The sequence below is a fragment of the Panulirus ornatus genome, chromosome 21 (genome assembly GCF_036320965.1).
Source record: "Panulirus ornatus isolate Po-2019 chromosome 21, ASM3632096v1, whole genome shotgun sequence".
Lineage (NCBI taxonomy): Eukaryota > Metazoa > Arthropoda > Malacostraca > Decapoda > Palinuridae > Panulirus > Panulirus ornatus.
In genome coordinates this window covers 12445396-12466270 of record NC_092244.1, presented here as the reverse complement: position 1 = coordinate 12466270, position 20875 = coordinate 12445396, and the positions used below count along the sequence as shown (strand labels likewise).

The window sequence follows — 20875 nt, the reverse complement described above, 5'->3', positions numbered from 1 at the left end:
TTTTGTCTTTTACAACTTTATAGTTGGATATGTTGGTCAAAACGATATAAAGTAGTACAAAGATTTAAGAAGTAGTCGTATTAAGGCAATATTGTTTTCATCATTGTCATAATCATCTTTTGCTGCAGATAATTAGTTTTCATGGAATTCCATGTGTGGCGAGGTGGCGATGGGAATGAATAAAGGCAGACAGTGTGAATTGTGTGCATGGGTATATATGTATGTGTCTGTGTGTGTATATATATGTGTACATTGATATGTATAGGTATGTATATTTGTGTGTGTGGACGTGTATGTGTGTACATTGTGTATGGGGGTGGGTTGGGCCATTTCTTTCATCTGTTTCCTTGCGCTGCCTCGCAAACGCGGGAGACAGCGACAAAGCAAAATGAATAAATAAATATAGATAAATAGTTTTCATGCTCTAACTTTAGTTTCCAATGACAATGATTGTTACCATCCTCTTTCAAAAGATATAACATGATAATGGCTCTTGTACCTTATGGAGTATTCATCATTGTTTTCTGGACCCTCAGTCCATCCCTCATTCCATCACCATTCTTACTTCATCACTACCTTTGCTCTGTCACAGGAATTATCATTCTCCCATAGGCAGAACTCTGTTTTTTAAAGTGATGTTACTTAAGTTGTATCGAGGGATGATTTGTTCTAGATGGAGTGCTGCTCATGGATATATGAAACTTTTCCACCTTTCTCCTCAGCAAATTTCGGTCAAAAGCAGATGTTCTTAACTCTTTTTTTACTATTTTCAGTTTTAGCCCCATTTTATATACTGTAATGTTGGTTCTGTCTTTCTCTTTTATTTCTGTATAGCACTTTGGTTTCTCCAGTCCGGAGTTGGCTGATCGCCTCCTTCTCCTCCTTGGTTATGTTGTGCAGTGCTAAACAAGTTGCTTTGTCCCGGACATTATGTAGGCATTGGCAACTTGATCATTGTTCAGTTTGAAGTCTGTTTCTTTCCTTCCACAGCTGAAGTATGAAATCTTAAGCTACTTATATTTTTCCAATTATTACAATGTCTTTCTTTAAGCGGAAAGTCTACCATCTCTTGAAAAATGGGTGTTCCCCTTCAATCAGCCTGACCTTGATGTGAGCAGCAGTGCCTTATAATAAAAGAAGAAAGACATAAACAAGTGGGTTTTTTTCTTTTTGTGATAAAGCATTTTCTTTATTTGATATCAATTATTTCAATTAAGATTAAGTGTGCCCATTTAGTGGTGACTCTTTTCATAAGTAAATATCATGGCATTAATGGAAAAATTAAAATCATGAAAAATAGATAAAAGGTTTCGGAAAATAGAGTTTCAGGAAAACATTCGCTACATTTCTATAGTTTTCTCCTGTTTCTTTAATGAAATTTCCTTATCTTGTACAAATGCTGGGTCCCTGTTTACCAGTATTTCATGTACTATATATCAGTAAGTAACACAGTAAAGAGACCCATGTTTTACTTGTTTTTCTTTGTTGGGAAACAACTGAGAAAGGATGAGTGAGTGATGTCTACCTTTATACATGAATATATTTACCATTCACAAATACTGAAATGTATTTTTAAGCTTAGGAAGAGTGAATTCATAAAATAGATTCCCCCCCCTCCCACCTCCTCATTTTTTTTTTCTACCTGCAGGTTTAGCTAGTTATATAAAAATGCATTCTGGTGCCTTCTGAATACAGAGTATTGAGCTTGGGCATCATGTTGGAATTATGTCTGCTGCTGGTAAATTCCTAGCTACCAGTGATATGTTGTTTGCCTTAGTTTAAGAGCTGACAGTATGGTATGTTGCCCAAAATATGTAGGAAATACACTTAAATAGCAGTACATTCATCTCGCCTTGTTTAGACTCAAAAATGAGTCTTTCAGAATTTGATATTTTTGTTCGCATTTTTGTCTTTAAACTACTAGCTTTTTTATTTCCAGACCAGGTCACATTTTGTAGGCATATCTGTATCTCGTGTTGTTTATGTTCATCATTATGTTTACCCATAATTATGCCTTTTGTCGTAAAAAAAATCCATTTAATCTTATTTAGGTGAAAGGCTTCATTGCTGTATAAAATCTTTTTAGGTGAGAGACCTCATCAGTGTGAACAGTGTGGGAAAGCCTTCTATGCTGCTAGTGCTCTTAAGGTTCATCTCAGACTGCATAGTGGTGAAAAGCCATACAAATGTCAACTCTGTGAAAAATACTTCCGGCAGTGGGGAGATCTCAGATACCACACAACATCAGTTCATTCCGAAGATAGGTTAGTGTAAAGTATATGCTGTGTTTTGATAATTGTTGGCAAGAAGTTGTCTGATTTTGGAGGTAGTCTATACAATGTGAGAAGGAAGATTCGTATATGAGATGTAGTTACATGATAGAAGGTGGAAATGATTGATGGTCTCTTATATATTGGGGAAATTTTGTGAAATGTTAAAGCTGCGAGAAAAGTAACGAGAGAAATATGAATTTGAAGGAATGGTAAGGCCTGTTGGGAGTTGTAGTTTGCTTTACTTAAAAGTATGACAGTGAAGTATTATTGCTTAAAAGTAGATTGATAGAGAATTCCATGCATATTGCATTGTATTTTCTAATATTCATATAATGAGATTGATATTCTGAGATGTATAATGGATGGATGGTGAAAGATTGAAATGGAAATGAATTTGTATGTTTCTTTTGCAGCTGACTTCAGTTAGTTTTTACATTAATTGATTTGTTGATCTTCACAGGCAATATCAATGTGAGTACTGTGGGAAGGACTTCAAGAGGAAATATTGTTTAGTAGTGCACCGTAGAATTCATACTGGCGAAAAAAATTACAAATGTGAAATATGTGGTAAGGCATTTCGTGCAGCATCATATCTGCAGAACCACAGGAGAATTCATACAGGTATGCCCTTTGACCATCTTTCCTGTTCACATACGTGTACTTATGTATATCTCTTTTTTAACCAGGTATTCCCAATCACCAGTCTTCTTACAGCTCACAAGCCAGAAGTTCTTCATCATTTCCATTCACAACACTGAATACCCCACGTACACCATTTATACCCTCAACTGCCACATTATTCACCTTCACATTTAAATCACCCATCACTAATACCCAGTCTCGTGCACCAAAGCTGCTGACACACTTAGCTGCTCCCAAAACACTTACCTCTCATGATCTTTCTTCTCGTGGCCAGGTGCATAGGCACCGATAATCACCCATCTCTCTCCATCCACTTTCAGTTTTACCCGCATCAATCTAGAATTCACTTTTTTACACTCTACCTTATACTCCCACAACTCCTGCTTCAGGAGTAGTGCTGTTTCTTCCTTAGCTCTTGTCCTCTCACCAACCTCTGATTTTATACTTAATCGCCATTTTCTGCGTCAGCGAGGTGGCACCAGAAAACAGACAAAGAATGGCCCATTCATTCATATAAAAACATACACATATGCACACGCACACACACACACACACACACACACACACACACACACACACACACATATATATATATATATATATATATATATATATATTATCCCTGGGGATAGGGGAAAAGAATACTTCCCACGTATTCGCTGCGTGTCGTAGAACGCGACTAAAAGGGGAGGGAGCGGGGAGCTAGAAATCCTCCCCTCTCGTTTTTTTTTTTTTTTTTTTAATTTTTAATTTTCCAAAAGAAGGAACAGAGAAGGGGGCCAGGTAAGGATATTCCCTCAAAGGCCCAGTCCTCTGTTCTAAATGCTACCTCGCTAATGTGGGAAATGGCGAATAGTTTGAAAGAAAGATATATATATATATATATATATTTCATTGTCGGTTTGCAGCAGGGGTGCTTGATGTCTCCATTGTTGTTTGATTTGTTTATGGATGGGGTTGGTAGGGAAGTGAATGCAAGAGTTTTTGAGAGAAGGGCAAGTATGCAGTCTGTTGTGGATGAGAGAGCTTGGGAAGTGAGTCAGTTGTTGTTCACTGATGATACAGCGCTGGTGGCTGATTCAGGTGAGAAACTGCAGAAGCTGGTGACTGAGTTTGGTAAAGTGTGTGAAAGAAGAAAGCTGAGACTAAATGTGAATAAGAGCAAGGTTATTAGGTACAGTAGGGTTGAGGGGCAAGTCAGTTGGGAGATGAGTTTGAATGGAGAAAAACTGGTGGAAGTGAAGTGTTTTAGATATCTGGGAGTGGATTTGGCAGCTGTTGGAACCATGGAAGCGGAAGTTATTCACAGGGTGGGGAAGGGGGTGAAGGTTCTGGGAGCGTTGAAAAATGTGTGGAAGGCGAGAACATTATCTTGGAAAGCAAAATTGGGTATGTTTGAAGGAATAGTGGTTCCAACAATGTTATATGGTTGCGAGGCATGGGCTATAGATAGAGTTGTGCGGAGGAGGGTGGATGTGTTGGAAATGAGATGTTTGAGGACAATATGTGGTGTGAGGTGGTTTGATCAAATAGGTAATGAAAGGGGTAAGAGAGAAGTGCGGTAATAAAAAGAGTGTGGTTGAGAGAGCAGAAGAGGGTGTTTTGAAATGGTTTGGTCACATGGAGAGAATGAGTGTGGAAAGATTGACAAAGAGGATATATGTGTCAGAGGTGGAGGGAACAAGGAGAAGTGGGAGACCATATTGGAGGTGGAAAGATGGAGTGAAAAAGATTTTGAGTGATCAGGGCCTGAACATGCAGGAGGATGAAAGGCGGGCAAGGAATAGAGTGAATTGTGGTATACCGGGGTTGACATGCTGTCACTGGATTGAACCAGGGCATGTGAAGCGTCTGGGGTAAACCATGGAAATTTTGTGGGGCCTGGATGTGGAAAGGGAACTGTGGTTTCGATGCATTATACATGACAGCTAGAGACTGAGTGTGAACGAATGTAGCTTTTGTTGTCTTCCTAGCGCTACCTCGTGCACATGCGGAGGTAGGGGGTTGTCATTTCATGTGTGGCGAGGTGGCAACGGGAATGAATAAGGGCAGACTATGAATTATGTACATGTATATATATGTATATGTCTGTGTGTGTATATATATATGTATATGCTGAAATGTATAGTTATGTATATGTGCTTGTGTGGACGTGTATGTATATACATGTGTACGTGGGTGGGTTGGGCCATTCTTTCGTCTGTTTCCTTGCGCTACCTCGCTAATGTGGGAGACAAAGTATGATAAATGGATAAAGAAATATATATATAACACATAAATGCCCATACATGCACATATACATACATATTTTCATACTTGCTTGCCTTCATCCATTCCCAGCACTACCCAGCCCTTCAGGAAACAGCATTGCTACCCCCTGTTATTTAGGCTTTTCATGTTCAGTAATTGATATTCTTTGTTCCAGCCATCACACATGCATTAGGTAGATAAACAAATATGACATTTCCTGAAAGTGCTAGTTAAGGAGGTAAACAGCAAACAGGCATGAAAGAAGAAAAATATTTTCAGTGTTGATGTTTAAGACATGAACATTTTATGCACATCTCATTTGTTTTTTTACACTTGTTTGCCACAAGTTCAATCTGATGAATGTATAGCAGTTGGCAGTCTCACAAAGAAAACAGTAAAGAGCAATGATAGAATTTGTAAGTGAAAATCTTAATATCAGAGAAGCTGTTAGCTAAATAGGCATTATAAATGCTCATAAATTATCTTATAATTGATTTTCAATAGGTGAGCGGCCTCACCCATGCCCTGACTGTGGTAAACCTTTCCGTGTTCGCTCTGATATGAAACGTCATCGTCAGACTCACATGAGAGATGCTGCAGGGTCTGGAAGTGGGGTTGGGACTCCTGCATCAGGGCATGTCACTCATGGGGGAACCCAGTCACCATCTCCAGCCACAACAGCACAGGTACTCTCACATCTTCAAGCTCATCGTCACCAAGATCTACAGTATCTATCCTGCTTTTATATCTTTGGTATCCTTCTGGGTGGTCACTTATACTAAAAATGTAATAGCTATCAGATATTCTCCTTAAACATAATGTCTTAACTTAAAGCCTAGATTGCACATGAAGTTGATACTAGTGTCAGATGTATTAAAGTAAATTTCAACTTCCTTAAGACACTAGTCTCATGCATTGATGTGGAATCCATCCACATAACAGGATATTGGTTGTTATATACCAGGTAAGGATTTGTGCCTAGTTAATTAGGTCTCAGGTTTTGGTGCAACATATTTGACAGCTAGAGAATGGATGTGAGGAAATGAGGCCATATCTGTCTGTTACAAGTGCTACTGTGCTAATGTAAGTAATGGTTAACATGTATGAAAAAGGAAGATTATTAATATTGCATTGTGTAATTGCCTAATAATGTATTTCTTATTTCCAGATTGTACCTGGAACAATCTCCCAGGCAGGAAATCAGCCTCAGCTTATTATATCTGACCAGGTGCCAGTGCCTGGAAATGGTGATCAGCCAATTAGAATTATGGTTTCTGGTCTGAATGCACAACAGGTAGCAGCTGCTGTTCACCCACCACCTGCCCACAGACAATCACAGGTAATGCATGATTTTCATATGAACTTAACTGATGGCTTTAACCACAAACACCCAGATTGTGCACAATGAAATGAGTACTTCCAGTACAGTCCCACTGCAACATTCTGGGCACCCAATTCTTTACAACAGCCAGAGCCCCTTCCCAGTTAAACTGTGCCATAATCTGTCTCCAACCCATATGCAAAAAAGCTCCTCCCGGCCTCACACTTCAGTAAACTCTTTTCACAGATTCCCTGGCCCCCCTGTTGACATGAAGACATGACAGTGACATCATATTTCCAGTGTGATGACCAGACAAGCACTAAACAACTGGCTTTACTCCCAACCCAATTTAAAACCCCCATTCCACCTGACATACACTCAACTGAAATTTCATTCCTGGGCATGCATAAGACACTCATCTGCACTCTGGACAGTACTCATCTTTCCAGCATTATAAACATAGATTCAACATAACACAGGACCCATCATTCCCTTGATGCAATATCCACACTAAAGATGCTGAACACCTATTCCTCAGTTGTCCTTCCCTCACCCCCACAGAGACAGACATCCTTTACCACACCTTCTGATCTTTGGTCCCATTAGCTGGCTTCCTGAGCACTATGGAATGAATTTATTGCAGGGTAAACTAAGGATTTGTGTCCAAAGCTGTTACTAGTAAGTGTTCTAAGGGCGTTTAGTTTGCTTACATCTCTGATTGTTGATGATTGTGGTGTGGACAGGGAATGTCTTATGTGATGCTCAGTTTGGTTGGTGTTTTATCAAGCATATATGTATTTTGGCAGCATTTTTTCATTCTTGTTATGGACTGTGTAATGAGGAAGATAACTGCAAGGGTCTTAGAGTGAGGGGAGGCCTACAGCTTGTTGGGGGGATCTTAGTAGGTGAATCAGTTGCTCTTTGCAGATGACTTATATCTGGTGGTAGACTAAAGATGGGGATAGGGGAGAAAGAATACTTCCCACGTATTCCCTGCATGTCGTAGAAGGCGACTAAAAGGGGAGGGAGCGGGAGGCTGGAAATCCTCCCCTCTTGTTTTTTTTTTAAATTTTCCAAAAGAAGGAACAGAGAAGGGGGCCAGGTGAGAATATTCCCTCAGAGGCCCAGTCCTCTGTTCTTAACGCTACCTTGCTAATGCGGGAAATGGCGAATTGTTTGAAAGAAAGGAAGTGAAAAGAGAAAGATGAAAGTAAATGTGATACAGCAGGGAAGTGAAACTGGTGGTTTGAGAGTTAGTCTGGATTGAAGGACATGGAGTCATTGGAATACTTTATATATCTGGGAGGAACTTAACAGCAGATGGAGCTATGAAGGCAGACGATAGACTTAGGGATTAAGGGGCCAAGGTCCTGGGTGCAATCAGGAGAATGTGAAAGGGAAAGTCAGCATCTGATAGGGCTAATATGGGAATGCTGAAAGGTATAGTAGTTGAGTAAGTGTTGTATGGATGCGTGTCTTTAGCCCTGAATAGTGAAAAATGGAAGAGAGTGAACATACTGACAATGATGATAATGAAATGCTTATTGAATTTAGGCAGCTATTCACCCAAAATATACAGTTAGTGATATTACAAAACTGGGAAGCCATAAATGATCATAAAAGAGCTTAAAATCAAGGTAGGGCTGGAAATTTCAGTACTTTGGACAAGCACATGAGTGAGATACATCCACAAAGTCACAGTGGCAAATATATGGGAAGTTTTATAGACTGAGTACTATTGTTCGCGTCATGCATATAGTGATTGATAGTTACATGTTGTTTGGTATTGTAACATAGTAGTTGACACACCACATAACTAAGAGAAAACTAAGCTATTTACTTGCTTAGCTATGGACTTGTTCATGGATTGTTCTTGATGTTCATAATGATAGGTATAGCTCATCACAAGTGTGGCTTCCATAAGGTGAAATCCACTATTGATATTCTTTCCTGTCTTATTAATGCTTTGTATTCATCTCTAAAAGATTTTTAGGAAACCTATGTTGTTATCCTTCATATATCTAAAGCTTTTGACAGGGAGTGGCATTAGGGCCTTTTCTCTAGCTCCCCCTCTTGGCTTCCCAAGAGGGGGAGCTACAGAAAAGGCCCTTTGCTCCTCTCTGGCCCATTATCTCCATAGTTGATGGATCAGCTTCTCCCCTATTCTCCATAAGTAGCAGTGTACCTTAAGTTTCTGTCCTGCCTGTTACACTTTTTTCCTTTTTATCAATGATATCCTGTCTTCCACAAATAACCAAATGCACCCATATGCACATGACTCAACACTGCATTTCTCCACATGCTTCAGTTTTGCTCCTTCTCTCACTCGATCTGCACCTCATCTTGACACAGTTTCCTCAGTAAACTTGTGCAGGATATCTCAGTGGGGTAGATGAAATGTAGTTAAGTTTATTGTCGTCAAGATCCAGTTTCTGCCCATCTCTTTATCAAAAATTCTTCATAACTTTGTTGTCTTCGATGGTTCTGTAATTCCACCTCTTTACTCAGTTAAAATACTTGGTATTACTGTAACATCCACTCCATGTTGGAAATCCCTTTTTATGGAAATATTTAAGTCTGCCTCTAAGAAACTGGGAGTCCTGTTTAGATGTCAAAATTTCTCTTCTTTAGAACAGTTGCTTCATTTATGCAAAGGATTGATTCATCCTTTTATGGAGTACTATTCTTCGATATGGGGTGATTCTACTTCTGCAGCTTGACAGAGTTGAGTCAAAAGCAGTCCAACATATAAACACTTCCAAGCTAACTTCAAAACATGACCCGTTTGACCTACACTGCATGGAATGAACCAGGGCATATGAAAAATCTGGGGTAAATCATGGAAAGGTCTGCGGGGCCTGGATATAGTTAGGGAGCTGTGGTTTCGGTGCATTACATGTGACAGCTAGAGACTGAGTGTGAATGAATGTGGCCTTTTTTGTCACTTTTCCTGGCACTACCTTGCCAAAGTGGGGGATAGTGATGCTGTTTCCTGTGGGGCGGGGTGATGCTGGGAATGGATTGAAGGCAAGCAAGTATGAATATGTACATCTATTTTATTTATATTGTATTATATTTTGTTGCTGTCTCCCGCATTAGTGAGGTAGCGCAAGGAAACACATGAAAGAATGGCCCAACCCACCCACATGCACACGTATTTACAGAAACGCCCACACACGCTCATATACATACCTATACATTTCAGTGTATACATACATATACATACACAGACATATATATATATACACATGTACATATTCATACATGCTGCCTTCATCCATACCTGCCGCCACCCCGCCACACATGAAATGGCATCCCCCTCCTCCTGTATGTGCATGAGTTAGCATGAGAAAAAGACAACAAAGGCCACTTTCGTTCACACAGTCTCTAGCTGTCATATGTAATGCACCAAAACCACAGCTCCCTTCCTACATCCAGGCCCCACAAAACTTACCATGGCTTACCCCAGACACTTCGCATGCCCTGGTTCAATCCATTGACAGCACGTCAATCCCGGTATACCACATCGTTCCAATTCACTTTATTCCTTGCACACCTTTCACCCTCCTGTATGTTCAGGCCCTGATCGCTCAAAATCTTTTTCACTCCATCCTTCCACCTCCAATTTGGTCTCCTGCTTCTCCTTGTTCCCTCCACCTCTGACACATATATCCTCTTTGTCAATCTTTCCTCACTCATTCTCTCCATGTGACCAAACCATTTCAAAACACCCTCTTCTGCTCTCTCAACCACACTCTTTTTATTACCACACATCTCTCATACCCTTTCATTACTTACTCAATCAAACCACCTCACACCTCATATTGTGCTCAAACATATCATTTCCAACACACCCACCCTCCTCCACACAACTCTATCTATATCCCACGCCTCACAACTATATAACATTGTTGGTACTACTATTCCTTCAAACATACCCATTTTTGCTTTCCGAGATAATGTTCTCACGTTCCACACATTTTTCAATGCTCCCAGAACTTTTACCCCCTTCCCCACCCTGTGACTCACTCCTGCTTCCATGGCTCCATCCGCTGCCAAATCCACTCCCAGATATCTAAAACATTTCACTTCCTCCAGTTTTTCTCCATTCAAACTTACCTCCCAATTGACTTGTCCCTCAGCCCTACTGTACCTAATAACCTTGCTCTTATTCACATTTACACTCAGCTTTCTTCTTTCCCACACTTTACCAAACTCAGTCACCAGCTTCTGCAGTTTCTCACCTAAGTCAGCCACCAGCATCGTATCATCATTTACAACAACTGACACTTCCCAAGCCCTTTCATCCACAACAGACTGCATGCTTGCCTCTCTCTTCAAAACTCTTGCATTCATCTCCCGAATAACCCCATCCATAAACAAATTAAACAACCATGGAGACATCACACACCCCTGCCACAAACCGACATTCACTGAGAGCCAATCACTTTCCCCTCTTCCTACTCATACACTTGCCTTACATCTTCAATAAGAACTTGCGGGAAATGGCGAATAGTTTGAAAGAAATATATATATATATATATATATATATATATATATATATATATATATATATATATATATATTTTTTTTTTTTTTTTTTTTTTTTTTATACTTTGTCGCTGTCTCCCGCGTTTGCGAGGTAGCGCAAGGAAACAGACGAAAGAAATGGCCCAACCCCCCCCATACACATGTACATACACACGTCCACACACACAAATATACATACCTACACAGCTTTCCATGGTTTACCCCGGATGCTTCACATGCCTTGATTCAATCCACTGACAGCACGTCAACCCCTGTATACCACATCGCTCCAATTCACTCTATTCCTTGCCCTCCTTTCACCCTCCTGCATGTTCAGGCCCCGATCACACAAAATCTTTTTCACTCCATCTTTCCACCTCCAATTTGGTCTCCCTCTTCTCCTCGTTCCCTCCACCTCCGACACATATATCCTCTTGGTCAATCTTTCCTCACTCATTCTCTCCATGTGCCCAAACCATTTTAAAACACCCTCTTCTGCTCTCTCAACCACGCTCTTTTTATTTCCACACATCTCTCTTACCCTTACGTTACTTACTCGATCAAACCACCTCACACCACACATTATCCTCAAACATCTCATTTCCAGCACATCCATCCTCCTGCGCACAACTCTATCCATAGCCCACGCCTCGCAACCATACAACATTGTTGGAACTACTAATCCTTCAAACATACCCATTTTTGCTTTCCGGGATAATGTTCTCGACTTCCACACATTTTTCAAGGCTCCCAAAATTTTCGCCCCCTCCCCCACCCTATGATCCACTTCCGCTTCCATGGTTCCATCCGCTGACAGATCCACTCCCAGATATCTAAAACACTTCACTTCCTCCAGTTTTTCACCATTCAAACTCACCTCCCAATTGACTTGACCCTCAACCCTACTGTACCTAATAACCTTGCTCTTATTCACATTTACTCTTAACTTTCTTCTTCCACACACTTTACCAAACTCCGTCACCAGCTTCTGCAGTTTCTCACATGAATCCGCCACCAGCGCTGTATCATCAGCGAACAACAACTGACTCACTTCCCAAGCTCTCTCATCCCCAACAGACTTCATACTTGCCCCTCTTTCCAAGACTCTTGCATTTACCTCCCTAACAACCCCATCCATAAACAAATTAAACAACCATGGAGACATCACACACCCCTGCCGCAAACCTACATTCACTGAGAACCAATCACTTTCCTCTCTTCCTACACGTACACATGCCTTACATCCTCGATAAAAACTTTTCACTGCTTCTAACAACTTGCCTCCCACACCATATATTCTTAATACCTTCCACAGAGCATCTCTATCAACTCTATCATATGCCTTCTCCAGATCCATAAATGCTACATACAAATCCATTTGCTTTTCTAAGTATTTCTCACATACATTCTTCAAAGCAAACACCTGATCCACACATCCTCTACCACTTTTCCAAAAGAAGGGACAGAGAAGGGGGCCAGGTGAGGATATTCCTTCAAAGGTCCAGTCCTCTGTTCTTAACGCAACCTCGCTAATGCGGGAAATGGCAAATAGTATGAAAGAAAGAAAGGAGGGTGAAAGGAGGGCAAGGAATAAAGTGAATTGGAGCGATGTGGTATACCGGGGTTGACGTGCTGTCAGTGGATTGAATCAAGGCATGTGAAGCGTCTGGGGTAAACCATGGAAAGCTGTGTAGGTATGTATATTTGCGTGTGTGGACGTATATATATACATGTGTATGGGGGTGGGTTGGGCCATTTCTTTCGTCTGTTTCCTTGCGCTACCTTGCAAACGCGGGAGACAGCGACAAAGCAAAAAAAAAAAAAAGAAAATATATATATATATGTATATATATATATATATATATATATATATATATAAAAAAAATATATATATATATATATATATATATATATATATATATATATATATAATCAGCTGGTGGCTGATTCATGTGAGAAACTGCAGAAGCTGGTGACTGAGTTTGGTAAAGTGTGTGAAAGAAGAAAGTTAAGAGTAAATGTGAATAAGAGCAAGGTTATTAGGTACAGTAGGGTTGAGGGTCAAGTCAATTGGGAGGTGAGTTTGAATGGAGAAAAACTGGAGGAAGTGAAGTGTTTTAGATATCTGGGAGTGGATCTGGCAGCGGATGGAACCATGGAAGCGGAAGTGGATCATCGGGTGGGGGAGGGGGCAAAAATTCTGGGAGCCTTGAAGAATGTGTGGAAGTCGAGAACATTATCTCGGAAAGCAAAAATGGGTATGTTTGAAGGAATAGTGGTTCCAACAATGATGTATGGTTGCGAGGCGTGGGCTATGGATAGAGTTGTGCGCAGGAGGATGGATGTGCTGGAAATGAGATGTTTGAGGACAATGTGTGGTGTGAGGTAGTTTGATCGAGTAAGTAACGTAAGGGTAAGAGAGATGTGTGGAAATAAAAAGAGCGTGGTTGAGAGAGCAGAAGAGGGTGTTTTGAAATGGTTTGGGCACATGGAGAGAATGAGTGAGGAAAGATTGACCAAGAGGATATATGTGTCGGAGGTGGAGGGAACGAGGAGAAGAGGGAGACCAAATTGGAGGTGGAAAGATGGAGTGAAAAAGATTTTGTGTGATCGGGGCCTGAACATGCAGGAGGGTGAAAGGAGGGCAAGGTATAGAGTGAATTGGAGCGATGTGGTATACTGGGGTTGACGTGCTGTCAGTGGATTGAATCAAGGCATGTGAAGCGTCTGGGGTAAACCATGGAAAGCTGTGTAGGTATGTATATTTGCGTGTGTGGACGTATGTATATACATGTGTATGGGGGTGGGTTGGGCCATTTCTTTCGTCTGTTTCCTTGCGCTACCTCGCAAACGCGGGAGACAGCGACAAAGAAAAAAAAAAAAATGTATGTGTATGGGTGTTTATGTGAGTGGATGGGTCATTCTTTGTCTGCTTGTTCACTGTGTGGCTATTGGCAACTCAGTGGTGGGCTTTTTTGGTCACTGTTTCTTCTACACCTCGCAACTTTGGAATTCTCTACCCTCTCATATGTTTCCCAATAACTCTGACTTGGCATATCTTAAAATAGTTTTTTCACTTCCCCAAATTCCTAAGTACTTTCCTTTGTCTCTTCTTATTCCCAGGCCTTGATGTTGACTTTTTGTCCATGAGTAGAGCCTCCGATGTGGGGGGGGGGTGGGCTAGGATGTAGGGTAGAGTGAGGCAGGTTGATCATGTAAGAAATGACTGTACAAAGGAGAGGTGTGGAAGTAAGTGGAGTATGATTGAGAGTTGATCAGGGTATGCTGAAAGGGTTTTACATATCTAAAGAATGAGCGAAGAGGAATTGAGTAAGAGTATATACATGTCAGAGGTGGAGGGATGAGGGGGTGACCAAGAAGATGGAAGGATGGAGTGATATGCTTTGAGGTATTGGAAGTTGAACATTCAGGAAGGTGAGAGGTGTGCATGGAAAAGAAAGGAATGACTTGCTATCAGTAGGCTGAGTCAGGGCATATGAAGCCCTGAAAAGAAAATGGTCTGTGGAACATGAATGTAAAGGGATGTAAAGCATTGATTTCACTACATTGTAAATGACAGCATATTTACAATTATTAAGGATAAGATTTTGTTAAAGGGCAGGGCTTGTGAGTGGCACTTACTGCAGAAGAATGTAAAGTAACAAACAATGAGTTTTGTGAGTTATGTGGTGTCAGGTATTATGTATGAGAAAGAGGGATTTTATGTTTGTGGACTGAGAGATAGTTGCCCACTTGTGGGTGAGGCAGAAAGATAAGACAGGTAGCTGGGCCGAAGGAAAAACACTTGAAGCCACAGACGCGTTGGTTCACTGAGCAGCTTGCACTGTCCCTCCTGATATCCAGGCAGGTAGTGTTGGTAATATACCTCCTTTATTGGTGGCTTTATACCACCTACTAGAGAGTCATATGAGCAAATGGTGGTGTTGTTTGTCTGTTCCTGGTATTGCCCTGCTTAATCAGGAAACAGTCAACAATAGAAAAAAAGTGATCAACAAATACCTTTAGACAAACATAAAAGTTCTGTTTGAGATGTAATAATAACACAGTAGAAAAAAATCACAGAAAAACACCACCTAGTTAAGCTTCTGAGAGTTTCCCACATTTTCACAAATCCAAGTCCACACAGTGTTTACTAAGCATGCAGAACCCATAGGATTTTTTCTTCAGTACTTTTCGGAACCTCAGTATGCAACGCAACTATCTGAACAGCAAGAAACACACAAAACAGTTCTGCTTGAAAAGATGTAGTGATATAACACTGAAAAATCCCAACTAAAAGAATATTAGACCCAATCTGGATTACTATGCAGGAGGAGTACACACAGGTACATCTGACTGCTAGGAAAGGTGGTGCCAAATGAATGATGATAATGATAATCATTCTTTATATGTACTCATTTTGTTCTTTTTGAGTGAGGTAACTTGAGGAACTCTTGATTGATCCTTCACAGCAAAATCTTCACTTCTTCCTCCATTCCCACTTTTAGAGTGATAATACAGGAGTGAAGGATGTCCTCCCTCCTGCTCCAGTCTCTTAGTTGCCTCTACCTTATGAAAGAAATACATGGGTGACATTCATCCTCCCCTATCCTCTTGGATATGTATAATTCTACATACCCTGTTTTGCTTTGAATACAGAAAATGGCACACACAATAAAGATTGACATGTATGTAGTATTGCATTAAATGCCATGGTTCAAGAGTGACAAAAAATGTACGTAAGCTCTATTGTTGCAGATGTTTAGGGAAGGAACTTGTGTATTGTTTGTATCTAATTAGTCATACATGCATATTTCAATTATCCCTTATAGATAATTATTGGTATTGAATGTGCAAAGGTGCACTGTTGATATTTAGTAAAGTTACTCATTCTTTGTTTGCAGCATGTAACGGTACCTGTGTCTGGAAACATAGCAACTCTGACTACTGGTCCTGTATCCCCTGGAGGGACAACTACCACCTTGAGCCCAGAAGTTATCATTATGGATGATAACACCCATCAGCCCATTAATCTTAATATAATTCCTCGTGTGATTACCCAAGAACAGGTGGCATCCTCACCACACACTAGCCATGCTACACTTGTCACTACTGATGATGAGGTGGGTGATATATTTAGTTCATGATAGTTTCAAGCTTTGAAACTTGATACCTGATGTATGGGTATCTTGATATTCCTGTTTATGTATTGGACTTTTTTATATATGGAAAAAAAAATCCATGCTTCAAACTGTAGAGGCCTCTAAACCATTAAGTAGTTGATATAATGTTTAGTTTGTTACTTGAAAATCTGAAAGTAAAATGAATAATCACATATTGACAATTAGTATGGATGAGTACTAGAGGGAGAGAAATGGGGGAAGAATGCATGGAATAGTGTATGTGAGGATGGCAAGTAAGGACAAGTGAAGCCTCTTTAGCTGTGTCCACTCCCTTGATGAGAGTTCTTATAACGATTCAAAAGGAGGAAGTTGAGAGTAAATGTAAGCAAAAGCAAGGTTATTCGGTTTAACAGGGTAGAGGGACAGATTAGTTGTGGTGTGAGTTTGAATGGAGGTGGCAACAAATGGAACCAAGAACATGGAAGTGAGTCTTTGGTTGGGTTAGGGGGCAAAGTTCTGGGAGCATTGAAGGGTGTATAAAAAGAAAACTCAGTACCTGGGAAGACAAAATTGGGTATTTTTGATGGTACAGTAGTCCCAATTATATTGTATGAATGCAAGTTATGTGCAGAGGAGGATAGTTGTGTTGAAAATGAAATGTTTGAGGACATTATATGGTGTGAGGTGATTTGATTAAGTTATAAAAGCATAAGAGAGGTGTGATGATAAGAAGAGCCGAAGTGGATGTGTTGGATTGGTTTTGACATATGGAGAGAATTGAGTGAGGCGTGGTTGACAGAGAGTATGTATCAAAAGGAGAGGGGAAACAGATAAGGGGGAGACCAGACTTGAGTTAGAGATTTTGAGTGGTCAGGGCCTGAACATGCAGGACAGTGAAAGGAATGCATGGGATAGAGTGAATTAGAGCAATTAGGTGTACATGGGGCAACATTCTGTCAGTGGACTGAACCAGGGCATATGAATCATATGGGGAAACTCCTGGAAAGATCTGTGGTTTTGGTACATTACGCAACAGCTAGAGAATGTATATGAGCAAATGAGATAATTTTTTTGTTTCAAGTGCTATCTTGCTAGTATGGGAAATGGCAAAAAAATATGAAAAAGATGATGAGTATGGTTGAGAGATAAAGAGAGTATGCTGAAATGGTGTGGACATATTAGAAGAATGAGTTAGGAGAGGATGATAGTGAGGATATGTATGGGTCATAAGTGGAGGGGGATAGAAGGGGAGAAAGATTTTGAGGGCTCAGAGCCTGAACGTGCAGGGGTGTAAAATACATGCATGGGGTAGAGGGAATTGGAGTGATGTAGTATACTTGGGGTGATATACTCAGTGGACTGAACCAGGGCATATGAAGCAGTGAGGGGAACTGTGCAAAGGTGTGTGAGTTTCCTGATTGAAGGTTTGTTGAATGTGTTTGATGATAGAGTGGCAGATATAGCGTGTTTTGGTCGAGGTGGTGTGCAAAGTGAGAGGGTTAGGGAGAATGATTTGGTAAACAGAGAAGAGGTAGTAAAAGCTTTGCGGAAGATGAAAGCTGGCAAGACAGCGGGTTTGGATGGTATTGCAGTGGAATTTATTAAAAAAGGGGGTGACTGTATTGTTGACTGGTTGGTAAGGTTATATAATGTATGTATGGTTCATGGTGAGGTGCCTGAGGATTGGCGGAATGCTTGCATAGTGCCATTGCACAAAGGCAAAGGGGATAAAAGTGAGTGCTCAAATTACAGAGGTGTAAGTTTCTTGAGTGTTCCTGGGAAATTATATGGGAGGGTATTGATTGAGAGGGTGAAGGCATGTACAGAGCATCAGATTGGGGAAGAGCAATGTGGTTTCAGAAGTGGTAGAGGATGTGTGGATCAGGTGTTTGCTTTGAAGAATGTATGTGAGAAATACTTCGAAAAGCAAAGGATTTGTATGTTGCATTTATGGATCTAATATGATATAGTTGATAGAGATGCTCTGTGGAAGGTATTAAGAATATATGGTGTGGGAGGCAAGTTGTTAGAAGCAGTGAAAAGGTTTTATCGAGGATGTAAGGCATTTGTATGTGTAGGAAGAGAGGAAAGTGATTGGTTCTCTGTGAATGTTGGTTTGTGGCAGGGGTGCGTGATGTCTCCATGGTTGTTTAATTTGTTTATGGATGGGGTTGTTAGGGAGGTGAATGCAAGAGTTTTGGAAAGAGGGGCAAGTATGCAGTCTGTTGTGGGTGAGAGGGCTTGGGAAGTGAGTCACTTGTTGTTCGCTGATGAAACAGCGCTAGTGGCTGATTCGGGTGAGAAACTGCAGAAGTTGGTGACTGAGTTTGGTAAAGTGTGTGAAAGATGAAAGCTGAGAGTAAATGTGAATAAAAGCAAGGTTATTGGGTACAGTAGGGTTGAGGGGCAAGTCAATTGGGAGGTAAGTTTGAATGGAGAAAAACTGGAGGAAGTGAAGTGTTTTAGATATCTGGGAGTGGATTTGGCAGCGAATGGAACCTTGGAAGCGGAAGTGAATCATACTATGGGGGAGGGGGCGAAAGTTCTGGGAGTGTTGAAGAATGTGTGGAAGTCAAGAATGTTGTTTTGGAAAGCAAAAATGGGTATGTTTGAAGGAATAGTGGTTCCAACAATGTTATATGGTTGCAAGGCGTGGGCTTTAGATAGAGCTGTGCGAAGGAGGGTGGATGTGTTGGATATGAAATGTTTGAGGACAATATGTGGTGTGAGGTGGTTTGATCGAGTAAGTGATGAAAGGGTAAGAGAGATGTGTGGTAACATAAAGGGTGTGGTAGAGGGAGCAGAAGAGGGTGTTTTGAAGTGGTTTGGTCACATGGAGAGAATGAGTGAGGAAAGATTGACAAAGAGGATATGTGTGTCAGAGGTGGAGGGAACGAGGAGAAGTGGGAGACCAAATTGGAAATGGAAAGATGGAGTGAAAAAGATTTTGAGTGATCGGGGCCTGAATATGCAGGAGGGTGAAAGGCGTGCAAGGAATAGAGTGAATTGGAATGATGTGGTATACCGGGGTCGACGTGCTGTCATTGGATTGAACCAGGGTATGTGAAGCGTCTGGGGTAAACCATGGACAGTTTTGTGGGGCCTGGATGTGGAAAGGGAGCTGTGGTTTCGGTGCATTATACATGACAGCTAGAGACTGAGTGTGAATGAATGTGGCTTAGGTTGTCTTTTCCTAGCGCTACCTCACGCACATGCGGCGGGAGGGGGTTGTTATTTCATGTATGGCGGGCTGGCGACGGGAATGAATAAGGGCAGACAGTATGAATTATGTACATTTGTATATATATATATATATATATATATATATATATATATATATATATTTTTTTTTTTTTTTTTTTTTTTTTTTTATACTTTGTCGCTGTCTCCCGCGTTTGCGAGGTAGCGCGAGGAAACAGACGAAAGAAATGGCCCAACCCCCCCCCCATACACATGTACATACACACGTCCACACACGCAAATATACATACCTACACAGCTTTCCATGGTTTACCCCAGACGCTTCACATGCCTTGCTTCAATCCACTGACAGCACGTCAACCCCTGTATACCACATGACTCCAATTCACTCTATTTCTTGCCCTCCTTTCACCCTCCTGCATGTTCAGGCCCCGATCACACAAAATCTTTTTCACTCCATCTTTCCACCTCCAATTTGGTCTCCCTCTTCTCCTCGTTCTCTCCACCTCCGACACATATATCCTCTTGGTCAATCTCTCCTCACTCATTCTCTCCATGTGCCCAAACCATTTCAAAACACCCTCTTCTGCTCTCTCAACCACGCTCTTCTTATTTCCACACATCTCTCTTACCCTTACGTTACTTACTCGATCAAACCACCTCACACCACACATTGTCCTCAAACATCTCATTTCCAGCACATCCATCCTCCTGCGCACATCTCTATCCATAGCCCATGCCTCGCAACCATACAACATTGTTGGAACCACTATTCCCTCAAACATACCCATTTTTGCTTTCCGAGATAATGTTCTCGACTTCCACACATTTTTCAAGGCTCCCAAAATTTTCGCCCCCTCCCCCACCCTATGATCCACTTCCGCTTCCATGGTTCCATCCGCTGACAGATCCACTCCCAGATATCTAAAACACTTCACTTCCTCCAGTTTTTCTCCATTCAAACTCACCTCCCAATTGACTTGACCCTCACCCCTACTGTACCTAATAACCTTGCTCTTATTCACATTATATATATATATATATATATATATATTTTTTTTCCAAAAGAAGGAACAGAGAAGGGGGCCAGGTGAGGATAGTCCCTCAAAGGCCCAGTCCTCTGTTCTTAACGCTACCTCGCTAACGCGGGAAATGGCGAATAGTATAAAAAATATATATATATATATATATATATATATATATATATATATATATATATATATATATATATATATTTATTTATATATTTATTTATCATACTTTGTCGCTGTCTCCCGCATTAGCGAGGTAGCGAAAGGAAACAGACGAAAGAATGGTCAAACCCACCCACATACACATGTATATACATACACGTCCACATATGCACATATACATACCTATACATCTCAATATACACATATATAAAGTGAATTGGATCGATGTGGTATACCGGGGTTGACGTGCTGTCAGTGGATTGAATCAAGGCATGTGAAGTGTCTGGGGTAAACCATGGAAAGCTGTGTAGGTATGTATATTTGCGTGTGTGGACATATGTA

The 20875-nt window shown here is 40.9% G+C and overlaps 1 protein-coding gene across 3 annotated transcripts in view; it reads left to right on the top strand.

The window, feature by feature from the left end:
- LOC139756366 (uncharacterized) overlaps positions 1-20875 on the top strand; it is a 47566-nt gene that overhangs the window by 13856 nt on the left and 12835 nt on the right. For all 3 annotated transcript variants that reach the window (XM_071675741.1, XM_071675743.1, XM_071675742.1), the window contains exons 3-7: positions 2087-2264; positions 2734-2894; positions 5670-5851; positions 6334-6504; positions 15921-16139. In XM_071675741.1, the coding sequence (XP_071531842.1) occupies positions 2087-2264; positions 2734-2894; positions 5670-5851; positions 6334-6504; positions 15921-16139 (911 nt within the window). The remainder of the gene's footprint in view (positions 1-2086; positions 2265-2733; positions 2895-5669; positions 5852-6333; positions 6505-15920; positions 16140-20875) is intronic.